This window comes from Lepus europaeus, chromosome 15 (genome assembly GCF_033115175.1).
Source record: "Lepus europaeus isolate LE1 chromosome 15, mLepTim1.pri, whole genome shotgun sequence".
Taxonomy (NCBI): domain Eukaryota; kingdom Metazoa; phylum Chordata; class Mammalia; order Lagomorpha; family Leporidae; genus Lepus; species Lepus europaeus.
Window position 1 is genome coordinate 44,441,731 of NC_084841.1, and position 12,706 is coordinate 44,454,436.

Genomic DNA, 12,706 nt, shown 5'->3' on the forward strand with positions numbered 1-12,706 from the left:
GGGACTAGAACCCGGTGTGCCGGCGCCGCAAGGCGGAGGATTAGCCTGTTGAGCCACGGCGCCGGCCACAATACTTTTTTTCATGATCTTTTTATTCCATTAAGTAATAATTTTTAATTGAATATATACTGAAGTACTTCCAGATACAGAAAAATTTAGGTAGCTAGAAAATTCTCTTTGATCTTTTTTTTTAAAGATTGATTTATTTATTTGAAAGAATTACACAGGAAGAGAAAGAACGAGTGATCAAGAGAGAGTGTCCATCTGCTGTTTACTCCTCAGATGACTGCAATAACTAAAGCTGGGCCAGGTAAAGCTAGGAGCCAAGAGCTTCTTTGGGTCTCCCAAATGGGTGCAGGGGCCCAGTTACTTTGGCCATCTTCTTTCACTGCTTTCCCCAGGTCATCAGCAGGGATCTGGAATGGAAATGGAGCAGCCCGGTCTCATTTGGGATCTACTGTGCCATAACACTGGCCCTGCTTTTAGGTGAAGCAAAGGGAAAGGGAGAGAGAGAGATTGAGAGGGAGAGAGCACAGCAGTACACGATTTTGAGAACCATTACTGTAATATTTTACCCTGCAGGCATAACACTGATGATCAATTTTATTTATTTATTTATTTATTTATTTTTTTGACAGGCAGAGTTAGACAGTGAGAGAGAAAGGCAGAGAGAAAGGTCTTCCTTTTGATTCATCCCCCAAATGGCTGCTATGGCCGGTGCGCTGCGCTGATCCAAAGCCAGGAGCCAGGTGCCTCCTCCTGGTCTCCCATGCGGGTGTAGGGATCAAGCACTTGGGCCATCCTCCACTGCCTTCCCGGACCACAGCAGAGAGCTGGACTGGAAGAGGAGCAACCGGGACTAGAACCTGGGGTGCTGGTGCTGGCTGCAGGCGGAGGATTAGCCTAGTGAGCCGCGGCACCGGCCCATCAAAATTATTTATATATAATGCAGTTTAATGTATGAGCTAACTGCTGGTGAACAGCAGGTGCATTATCATTTTCACTTAGAGTTCCATAAGTGTTTCAAAATTTTTCTAAACTTAAGTCTTCATCCTCTCCCCACATCTGTTTCCCTTTTTGAGTGACCCTGTTGAGGATGATCTGTGGAGTTGATTGAATCCTGAATGTGTCTTCTGTATTGCCGTTTCTAGGTTCTTTTGATCAGTCCTTGGAATATTCTGTGAGAATCCTTTTCTTTAACTGCTGCTGATATAGTGATTGGTGCATTTGAATTGATGTCCTTACTTCTAATGTTTGCCTTTCATCTTATTGTGTCACTCCTTTGCTGCATGTTTTCCACTTGATGCAGATTCTAGTAGGGAAAACCTAGGCTTGCTGATTTAGCCTACTGTGATTGTGAAGTTGTGTTTGTTTTGCCTTGATTGATTTACATTTGTTCTGAGCTAATCATGAAAATATGTGCAGGTTGATGAGCATGATTGCTCCCTCAGTTTCCTGAGAGAAGTAAAAAATTGTCCAGTTTGTCACATTGTATAGTGTAGTGCCTACCTAGTTGAAGGTGGAAGACCTGTATTTTTTTAGCTGAATGCTCTTACATCTCTGGCCCTTTTGTTGGAATACATTCTGTCCTCCACTTTGCCCAGCTAACTTACTCATCTTTTATTACTCAGCTCATGAGTCACCTCCAAGAACGTTTAACATCTCTCTCTCTGGTTCAACCCTGATGTGCAGATCTGAGATACATGCTTGTCTTTTGTTCTTGGAATCCAGCACATAATCAGTTTAATCTTCTTTGCTTTAGTACAGTCTTTTTTTTTTTTTTTTTTTGGTTGTAAGGCAAAAGTTTTATTCTATTTTTAAAAGTAAATTTTCTCATTAGAAGACTTCACAAAATATCACTCCTTACAAAGTTAGCAATGCTTAAGTCATAACATAAGTTAAAACTAGGAACAACAGGCTTAAATTCTGAGGAATATCTTTCAGAGTTCTAGAAAAGGATTTACAGTTAGTAAGGATAATAAGATAAATAAAGAATAAGTAATTAGTAGCTAAGATTGAGCATTAAGTGAGGTGATAAATTTGTATGGTCATATTTTTACTAGACTAGACTTGAAAATCCTTGAGTTTGGCCTATTATTTTTATATCCCTTAAGGTCTGGCCAAGTCCAATATCTTTCTGTAGTCACTTGTAGCAAATTACTATCGTTTCAGTAACCATGCAGTTTTCTTATTGAATGGACATATGTTGACTATAATTAGTTATGTGTTAGTGGACTAGGCTGCAGAAGTATCTGGGTTTCTCTTGAATATATTTGTAGGGTAAATTCCTTTCAATAGAATTGTCATGTCATAAGGTTTGTACATTTTTGTAGTTGATGCTTAACTGGTGAACAAACAATTTTTGCCAATTTTATAATCACATCATAATTTTCAGTTTTGGTAATACTGGGCATGTTTTTTACTTCTAAATCTTCAAGGAATTAAATGAAAAAATATTTTTTTTGTTTTGACTTGCATTGTTTGTGGCCAGTTTTTGGAGGAACTGGCTCTGCGAACTGTTAGTTAATATAATCATTAGCGATTTTGTAATGGTTATTTTCATGTTAAGGGCCTTGTTTGCTGTTTACCTTGCAAGTATTTTCCTGCAGCTTACTTGATTTGACTATGTAGGAGGGTTCAGTGAAATATTTTAATGTACAAAGAAATATAGAGAATAGGTATTTTTTTTAAAAAAAGATTTATTTATTTATTTATTTGAAAGAGTTACACAGAGAGAGGAGAGGCAGAAAGAGAGGTCTTCCATCCACTGGGTCATGCCCCACATGGCCGCAATGGCCGGAGCTGCGCCGATCTTCTGGGTCTCCCATGCAGGTGCAATTGCGCAAGGACTTGGGCCATCTTCTATCACTTTCTCAGGCCATACCAGAGAGTTGGATCAAAAGTGGAGCAGCCGGGACTTGTACCGGCGCCCATATGGGATGCCGGCACTGCATACGGCAGCTTTACCCGCTACGCCACAGCACTGGCCCCGACAATAGGTATTTGTTAACCACCCAGTAGAGTTGCACCTTAAAAAATTTTACCCATATTTGTAAATCAAATGTATACAAAGTCTCTTTACTTCTTCACAATCCTTTCTCCATTTCTTCCCAAAGTCTGTTTACTTCTTCATAATCCTTTTCTCATCTTTATTTCTCTCCAAAAGATATTATGCATACATGTTCTTGTTACTATATGTATGAATGTCAGTGTCAATAAAAGTGTTTTGTGTACTTAAAAAATTCGTATAAATGATTATTTATATTTCTGCTCTTGTTTACGTGTCATGTCTCTGAGATATATTCCGTGTTTGTAGACTTAGTGTGATTATCTTAAACTTTGCGTAGTACTGTATTTTGTGTCCATATACTACACTCTGTTCATTTACCTTTAAATTTTTATGACACTGCGTACTGTAAAGAATACAACACTAAATATTCTTATAATGTCTCCTTGTTGCTGTGTAAGTTTTTTTAGACTACTACCTCTCAGACTTTAATGGGCATGAAAATTGCTTGGAGGATTTTTGTTAAAATGCAGATTTTGATTCATTCGGTCTTTGCTGGTCCCCAGATTATAGAGACATCCAAGTGATGCTGATTCTGCCTTGTCTGTATACCTCTCTTTGAATAATAATGCTGAAAGCTGCAGTTAGAAGTAAAAAATGGAGCTTGACTAGACATTGCCAGATTCCTCTCCTATGTCATTTTTCTAATATACATAGGCTCCTGTATGCTGTGTCTAACCATTTTCTTTATCCTCTTGCCAGAACTTTGTCAAATTACCAGCATTCAGATTTTTGCCAAACTATTTTATGAAATGCATTTTTACTGTTTCTTGGACATTGGGTTTACATTTCTGTGAATTGCCCATTCATGTTCTTTAATTCTTCTTTTGAATTGCTTTTCAAAATATTTGTTTAGGAAACATACACAAAAATGTGTTCTTTAGTGTATTCTTTTTTAAGATTTATTTTTAGCTATTTGGCTGAGTGACAGAGGGAGGGAGAGACAGAGAAAAGAGATCTTTTATTCACTAATTTACTCCCCAAGTGGCCTCAAAAGCTAGTCTAGGCTGAAGCAAAGATACTGGAACTCCATCTGGGTCTTCCACACATGGGTGGCAGGGGCCCAAGAACTCAGGCCAAATTCCACTGCTTTCCCAGATGCATTAGCAGAGAATGGGATTAGAAGAGGGGCATTGGAGACTTGAACCCATGCTCTGATATGGGATGCCAGCAACGTAGACTGCTGTTGTACCACAGTGCTGGTCCCGTATTTATGTTTTTAAGTGTATAGCTCATTATTTTAGTTTGACTGGGATATGGCTCCCAAATTCATTCAGACATTTAAAGCTCAAACTCTAGCATAATCTTACATGAAAACTTAATGCAATTAAGGTGTTTAGAAGATGGGATTACTTGGAGATTCTTAGATCATTGGGAATCTGCCCTTCAAAACATAGTTCTCACAAGAGGCTTGATAATAAAAGCCTGAGTTAGGCCTAGGAGAGTACATTCTGTTCCTCTGCAGTCTGCCATTGCCATCTGCTGACCTAACCAGACCACAAAACGTGGGGAGTCCACCTGATGTTGGACCTATAAAACAGCCAAAATAAACCTACTTCCTTCCTAAGTGCCTTGTCTTAGGTATTTCTTTGCAGTAATGGAAAGCTAATGTAATAATTTTTCATGTTTTTTTAAAGTTAAATTTTTTCTTGGCAGTTTTTTTTGTGTTTCAATAGGTGTATTCCAGCATCTTAGAGTACTTCTTGTTGTTTTAAGAACTATTTTTTTGAAAAAGATTTATTTATTAATTTGGAAGAGTTACACAGAGAAAGCAAGGAGGGGGGCAGGAAGGAAGGGAGGGAGGGAGGGAGAGAGAGAGAATCTTCATCCGTTGGTTCACTCCCCAATGGGCCAAAACTGCCAGAGCTGTGCTGATCCAAAGCCAGGAGCCAGGAGCTTCTTCTGAGTCTCCCACTTGGGTGCACAGGCCCAAGGACTTGGGCCATCTTCCATTGCTTTCCCAGGCCATAGCAGAGAGCTGCATCAGAAGTGGAGCAGCCAAGACTTGAACTGGGTGGCGCCCATATGGGGTGCTGGCACTGCAGGCGGCAGCCTAACCTGCTAAGCCACCGCACCAGCCCCTTAAGTACTTTTTTTAAAGGTTGTCCTACTAAAGTCTTGGTTGCAGATAATTGTATCTCATTTTTACTTTGTATAAGTGTCAGATTTTTTATATAGATAATCATTGGGTTTACAAATGATACCAGTTTTGTGTTTTTTTTTTTTTTTTTTTAAAGTCTTATTATACTTCTTACTCATAGTTTACTATGTTGGTTATGTGTCAGATTCTTTGAAGGGTTTTGGATTTTATCTTTTTTGTGGCTACAATCCAGTCTGCTGTGGTATCATTTGAATGAAATTTGAGGCCCCTCCCCAGACGTTTAATCCATAAATTTTTTTAAAGGTTTATTTATTTGAGAGGCAGAGTTACAGAGAGAGGGAGAGAGAAGGAAAGGTCTCTGTCCACTGATTTATTCCCCAAATGGCTGCAACAGCCGGAACTAGGTCCGTGTGAAGCCAGGAGCTTCTTTGGGTCTCTTACATGGGTGACTGGGGCCCAACCACTTTGGGCTATCTTCTGCTTTCCCAGGCCATTGGCAGGGAACCATAACCCATTTAGTATCAAGAGGGTAAAAATTTTCACTGTGTGCCAGGGGAGAGGCCTTCAGGAAGTGATTAGATCATTAAAGTGAGCCCTGTGGTTGAATCTTGGTGGCTTTATGAGTAGAGAGGAGAGAATCTAAACAGTTACAGACAGGCAGGCACGCTCTCTGGCTTTTGCTATGTGATGCTCTATACTGCCCCAGGACTTTTCAGCTAGAAGATGATCTCCAGATGAGACCCAAGGTATACTTGCACCTCAGAACTGTGAGCCAGAACTTACTTTTTTATAAAGTTAGCCTGTCTCATATATTTTGTTGTAGTAACAGAAATTTGGCTAATATGTGAAGTTTCGTGGATGCTTGCAGAAGATGTAAGACACTAATTTTATTACTCAGAGCATATCTAGCAGCATACACATGATGCTGGCACTGGTTTTTCAGATCCCTTAAAACCTTTGGGAATTGACAAGGAGGGGCCCAGGTGGATGTTACCTTTGCACTAAGTTTAGGGAATCAGCCACATTCCTGGTAAGCCTGCAGTTCTAGAGGAGGCGGCTACCTGTTCCTCAGTGTTACAGATATAACTGCTCATGCAAAGAGAAGTTATGGCCTTGCATCCTTCACAAAGAAGCAGGGGTGTGCAGGGATGTTCAGTTCCATGCATGGTGGAGTATAATTTATATCTGTTTCTATGTAGATATAGATATATCTATATATCTATATCATATATATATATATGAAATTTTATTTATATCTGTAGCAATTCTTATTCTCAGGAAAGATATTCCATGGCTCATTGCCCTCTCTACTTGGAGAAACATACCACTTGAAAGGGGCAAACATCACTCCATTTGGGATTTTTTTGTTAGACTTAATTTGGATTAGTATTAACATTGGTTTGGCTAAGAAAACAGACAGTGTCACAAAGTAGTTGGGACTTGAATTGCCATACATGCTTTAACCTAAGACTTCTCAGGTGTCTGGAAACGAATATGAATCTTTTTCTTTTTCTTTTTTTTTTTTTTTGGACAGGCTGAATGGACAGTGAAAGAGAGACAGAGAGAAAGGTCTTCCTTTGCCATTGGTTCACCCTCCAATGGCTGCCACGGCTGGCGCGCTGCGCTGATCCGAAGCCAGGAGCCAGGTGCTTCTCCTGGTCTCCCATGGGTGCAGGACCCAAGCACTTGGGCCATCCTCTACTGCACTCCCTGGAAGAATATGAATTTTTATCAGTCATAATGAAACAGAGCTGTGCCATTCAAGGGAGTTTAAATGCAGATTCAGAAGCTGCTAATGATTGTATCAGACACAGTACACTAGTTAAGGACTGACTGTGCCTAGGCAAAGTATATGAATAGGGGTGCCAATTCTAGCAGTGTGTTAGTGTTGTCTGTGGCTGCTATTTGACTTACGCATTGGTACTGTTTGTAGGGAAAAGTGATTTTTTTTTTTTTCTTTTTTTGCATTGCACCTCCTGTGGTGAGGTATTCTCTTCCCAGGTACTTGGATTATCACTTTCTGTCCAAAGCCATGAAACTGGTGTGTTCCATTCCAGTGATGGTAACTTCACCTTGCAAATTTTTTAATTCCCCTATTTGGGTCTAGACTTATTACCCAGAGAAGTTTTTTTGAGTGGGATGAGGATACTTTTGTGCAGTATGCAAGGTTCCATTATAAATATGTCTATAATCTCATAATGTAACATTTCTTTCATATTGTTTGCATCCACAAAGTAGTTGGTTATGTGTAGATTATCTCTTTGATTCTGTGCTTCTTTCATTGGCCAGATTGTCTTACTAAGGTGTGGTGAGGTAAGCAAAGTAGAGTTTTCACTTGTTTAAAGTTGAATTTTGAGGAGGCTGTTCATAATGCTTGACAGTGCTAAATGCCTGTGGATGGTAGGGAACATGGAATGTCCATTGGATATGTTGAATATAATTTGCCCATTGAAGGTTATCTTTTTTGACAAAAGGCATGTTGTTAACACACTATCAGTGGTCAGTAAAGCAAAAAACATGATTTGGATTAACTAGAAGGGCAACAGTAGTGTGTTCTAGAATTAGCCTGTCATACTTAACAACATTGTGACCTGAAAATTTTCAGTATTGGTGAATAACTTGCTTCAAGAATTCGTAACAATATGATATAATTCTGTGTAACATGGCCTCATTACAAGAAAATTTGGTGAACTTTTGGCAGGCGTCACAAATCAGCGTACAGTGATGGCTTCTGAATCACAGGTAAAGTCCTTTATCTGTGGCTAGTCTGTGATAGGGGATGTGTTTCATCTTTGGTTGATGATAGATCCAGGTATTATGCTTGACTTGATTTGCATTCAAGTCATTTACTTCTGATGCCAGTCACTCATTAGAGAATAGGCCCTTATTTTGAGCTTTTAAATGAGCGATATAGACTGTCTCAGCAGCTGTACCTTTTCAGTATGTGACTCTGTAGAGGTGGGTCCTTAATTTGCTAGCCTGTATTTTTTCAGGTGACAGATAAGACTGAGGCTATTGGTAATACTCCAAGAGTCTGTAGAAACATAAAATGTCTAGTCCTTATATATATTACCCAAGGTAAGGGTCACAACTTTTCATTTTATCCCATTGTGCTGACTGGCACCTACCTGTATGATCTTCCATAGTTGTTGGGGCTGTATTGCTGCTGCTGCCCAGTCAGTACCATCTTTTAAGTTAGTTGAGCTGTTAATACACCAGACCAAGGTTCTGGGATTCTCCTAGGATTCCATACTGTTTCTGCTGAACCTCTTGGAAGGGGAGAGGGATCACTTGTCAGCATGAGCATTTTCAATATAAACATGTAACGTTGGTAACAGTAAAAGTCACGAAAGCAGTACATTGAATTGTAATAAATGCCCCATCTTCTACGTCACTTTCTCTTTCCTGCTGCTGGAGTTTGTCCAAATCCTGTCAGCCAAATTGAGGGACTTTTTCTTTCTAAATTGAAACAAACTAGAGAGTTTAATGCATACCTGTGAGGAGCCACAAACAAAAAGCTTTCACGAGATTACATGATTCCTTCAGCTGGGAATATGGTGAGGGGGAGAGGGTGTATTAGCTCTTAGGGGATTGCATGGGTGGCTTAAAGGATGTTTGCTTCTCTTCTGGCACCTCAACCCAGGGATGTTGTTGCCTCTTTCACTCTGGGTTCAGCAAACACCCAGGTTTGACTCACTCCTGTCTCCATGAACCACACTGCCATAGATTTTTCTCCACTCCTCAATCATTTTAGCTACTTCTGTGCTTAGTAGTACCATATCCTCCTTAGGGAGTAGGTAGAACAGTGATTTGGATGCTTGTGGAAAACAGCTATGTAAGTTTTAGTCTTCCCTGTAAGTTCCCTGGCATGTTAAACTTTTCTTTTTTCTTTTTTTTTTTGACAGGCAGATATAGACAGTGAGAGAGAGAAAGGTCTTCCTTCCATTGGTTCATCCCCCAAATGACTGCTAAGGCCGGCGCGTTGCGCCTATCCGAAGCCAGGAGCCAGGTGGTTCCTCCTGGTCTCCCATGCGGGTGTAGGGATCAAGCACTTGGCCATCCTCCACTGCACTCCCGGGCCATAGCAGAGAGCTGGCCTGGAAGAGGAGCAACTGGGACAGAATCCGGCGCCCCAACCGGAACTAGAACCCAGGGTGCTGGTGCTGCAGGCAGAGGATTAGCCTAGTGTGCCGAGGCACCGGCTGCATGTTAAGCTTTGACCTTAAACAACTGGGGTTTGAGGTACAGGGAAAGAAGGGGATAGAGACAAAGGTATTTTGTACCCTCCAGGCACAATTTGTTTTTTTTTAAAGACATTTATTTGTTTGAAAGTCAGAGAGATTGATTGATAGATCTTCTTTCCACTGGTTCATCCCAAAATGGTCACAATGGCTGTGTCTGGGCCAGAGCAAAGCTGGGAGCCAAGAGCCTCTTCTGGGACTTCCATGTGGGTGGCATGGGCCAAAGAACTCAGGCTTGCTTTTCCCAGCCATTAGCAGGGAGCTGGGTTGAAAGTGGAGCAGTTGGGACTCAAATTGGTGCCAGTATGGGATGCCAGCATTGCAGGAGGCAGCTTTACCTGCTACACCACAATCTGACCCCCAGATATCTATTCTGATACTTTACACGTATCCTGAGATTGATAATCTATTATGGCACTACCCAGAGTGCAATCAAGCACCATAAATTTAAGGGCCCAGTCTCATAGGATTGCCTTTTCACCAGATACCATATTTAATAAGGTTACCCATATTTCTGTCTGGCTACAAAGCGGGTGGCTTCCACAGCTTCCTCCCTACTAAAAGTTCAATAATTGACCAGAATAACTCATAAAATTCAGGTAGACACATGTATCCTATTTTAGTTTGTTTCCTTGACAGTGTGTTCCATCTTTTTATTATTACTGAGATTTACCTATTTATTTGAAAAGCAGAGTTACAGAGAGGCAGAGAGAGAGGGAGAGATGTTTTTTATCCGATGCCAGAGACACAAGAGAGAGCGAGAATCTTCGCTCTTTTAGCTCACTCCCCAGATGGCTACAATGGCCAGCTCTGGCCAGGAGGAAGCTAGGAGCCAGGAGCTTCTGCGACTCCCACATAGGTGCAGGGGCCCAAGCACTTGGGCCATCTCCTGCTGTTTTTCTCAGGCCATTAGCAGGGAGCTGGAATGGAGCAGCCAGGAATTGAACTGGCCCCTATAAGGGATGCTGCCATCGCAGGCGGTAGCTTTACCAGCTGCGCCACAATGCTGGCCCCTGCATGTCATCTTAAAATTTTTAGAAAAAGTGAATGTAGTTGTTGAACTCTTTCAGGAAGATATGCTTGTAAGGTTTAAGAAAATAGACCAGTAGTAAATATTTTTATTTAGTAAATATTTTATTTAAAATAGTTGTATTTAGAGATAGATACCAGCTATCACATACCCTGAAAATAATTTTAAAAATCCCTTTTCACTATTTAAGATTCTTTGAAATATGTTAATTTTGAGTGTTACTAGTTTTTAAACTTATTTAGGTTTTATAAGTATATAATGAATCTGCCTCTTGGTAATTTGTTTCAGTCGTCATTGAATTTTGAAAAGCATTCTGAAAACTTCTCATGGACAGAAAGTCGGTATGATGTCAATCGTCGACGACACAACTCTTCAGATGGCTTTGATTCTGGTATTGGACGTTCTACTGGAGGTAAAATATGCTAAGAAATGATAGTTTAAGGATAATTTTCTTGGCCTATTAAGAATGTTTTGACTATGATTCAGTCTTTAGGCATTACTATCTGAATTTATATTACTTTACTATTATCACATAAAGGTAACTTTGGAAGGAAAGAAAAAAATGGATGGCGTACACATGGAAGAAATGGTACAGAAAACATAAATCATCGAGGGGGATACCATGGTGGAAGTTCTCGTTCTCGTAGCAGTATTTTCCATTCTGGAAAAAGCCAAGGATTACATGAAAACAATATACCTGACAATGAAAGTGGGAGGAAAGAAGACAAGCGAGAACGCAAGCAGTTTGAGGCTGAGGATTTTGTAAGTTTCTTATAATTTTAATACAAATGATGTTTCTGCCAGTGCTATTTTAGCACGAGGAACGCTTACAAAGTTCTGTTAATATCTATTGTTTTTTAAATAGGAATCATACATTGTATGCATTTGCCCAGTTATTTTTTAGTTTTTACATTTTGTAAGTGATTTTTGTTCACTATTTCTACCCAGTTCCTTTCCTTCATCCCTTAGAACTAGTACCTGAGCCTGGTGGCTTATTTGCAAATCCATCATAAAGCTTTAGAAATAATATCTTACCAACATACTTTATTTAAGTTTTTGTATTTAAATAATACTTTCTTATTAATATGTGACTAAAGCTAATCCCAGAATACAGGTGTTTCTCTATTCAGAAGTTTCATTGTGGTCAGGGGAATCAAAATAGTTATCATCTTAGGTCAGACATGGCTAAGAATGTTAACTCAAGAAGTGTTAGAAATAAGTATGGGCCGGCGCCGTGGCTCAGCAGGCTAATACTCCACCTAGCAGCGCCGACATACCGTGTTCTAGTCCCGGTTGGGGTGCTGGATTCTGTCCCGGTTGCCCCTCTTCCAGGCCAGCTCTCTGCTATGGCCCAGGAGTGCAGTGGAAGATGGCCCAAGTGCTTGGGCCCTGCACCCCATGGGAGGCCAGGAGAAGCACGTGGCTCCTGCCTTCAGATCAGCGCGATGAGCCGGCCGCGGCGGCGGCCATTGGAGGGTAAACCAACGGTAAAGGAAGACCTTTCTCTCTGTCTCTCTCTCTCACTATCCACTCTGCCTGTCCCCCAAAAAAAAAAAAAAGAAGAAGAAGAAGAAAAGAAATAAGTATGAGCTAATTAAAAGACTTGTTTTCTTTATTGTTTCTCCTTATCCCTAAATCTCATCATGTGGCTTACCCAAACTCTGTGCTTCTCAAGTTGTAGAAAATTTTACCTATTTATTGAGTTCTTGTGATTCATTCCTGAATAATTTGAAAAGCCTTAAGTATAGTAGACAGAATTTGCGCTTTATCTTGTATATATTCATTGTTAATTCTTACTATATATTTCAAGAGTTCCGTGAGAGTCCATTGATGTTGACACTCAGAATAAATAGGTGAATAATACAGGTAAAGTCCCTACTGTGAACATTAAAAAAATAATTCATATTCTAGAGAGAATTTTGGCAGAAAGTGAGTGGATGTCTGTTTTAGCTTGGAAGGTCAGATATTTCTATAGGAAAATGACTGAGAAGAAGATAGGAGAATTCAAACGTGGGAACATGTAAATTTAAGGAATAAAATTAAGGCTTGCATGGATAGGGGATGGCGCTGTGGCTCACTTGGTTAATCCTAATCCTCCGCCTGCGGCGCTGGTGTCCCATATGTGTACTGGTTCTAGTCCTGGTTGCTCCTCTTCCAGTCCAGCTCTCTGCTGTGGCCCGGGAGGGCAGTGGAGGATGGCCCAGGTGCTTGGGTCCCTGCACCCACTTGGGAGACCAGGAGGAAGCTCCTGGCTTCGGATCTGCGCA

At 40.5% G+C, this 12,706-nt stretch overlaps 1 protein-coding gene across 3 annotated transcripts in view; it reads left to right on the forward strand.

The window, feature by feature from the left end:
• Positions 1–12,706, forward strand: part of GPBP1 (GC-rich promoter binding protein 1) — an 81,370-nt gene that overhangs the window by 40,053 nt on the left and 28,611 nt on the right. For all 3 annotated transcript variants that reach the window (XM_062212018.1, XM_062212017.1, XM_062212019.1), the window contains exons 4-5: positions 10,728–10,851; positions 10,978–11,201. In XM_062212018.1, the coding sequence (XP_062068002.1) occupies positions 10,728–10,851; positions 10,978–11,201 (348 nt within the window). The remainder of the gene's footprint in view (positions 1–10,727; positions 10,852–10,977; positions 11,202–12,706) is intronic.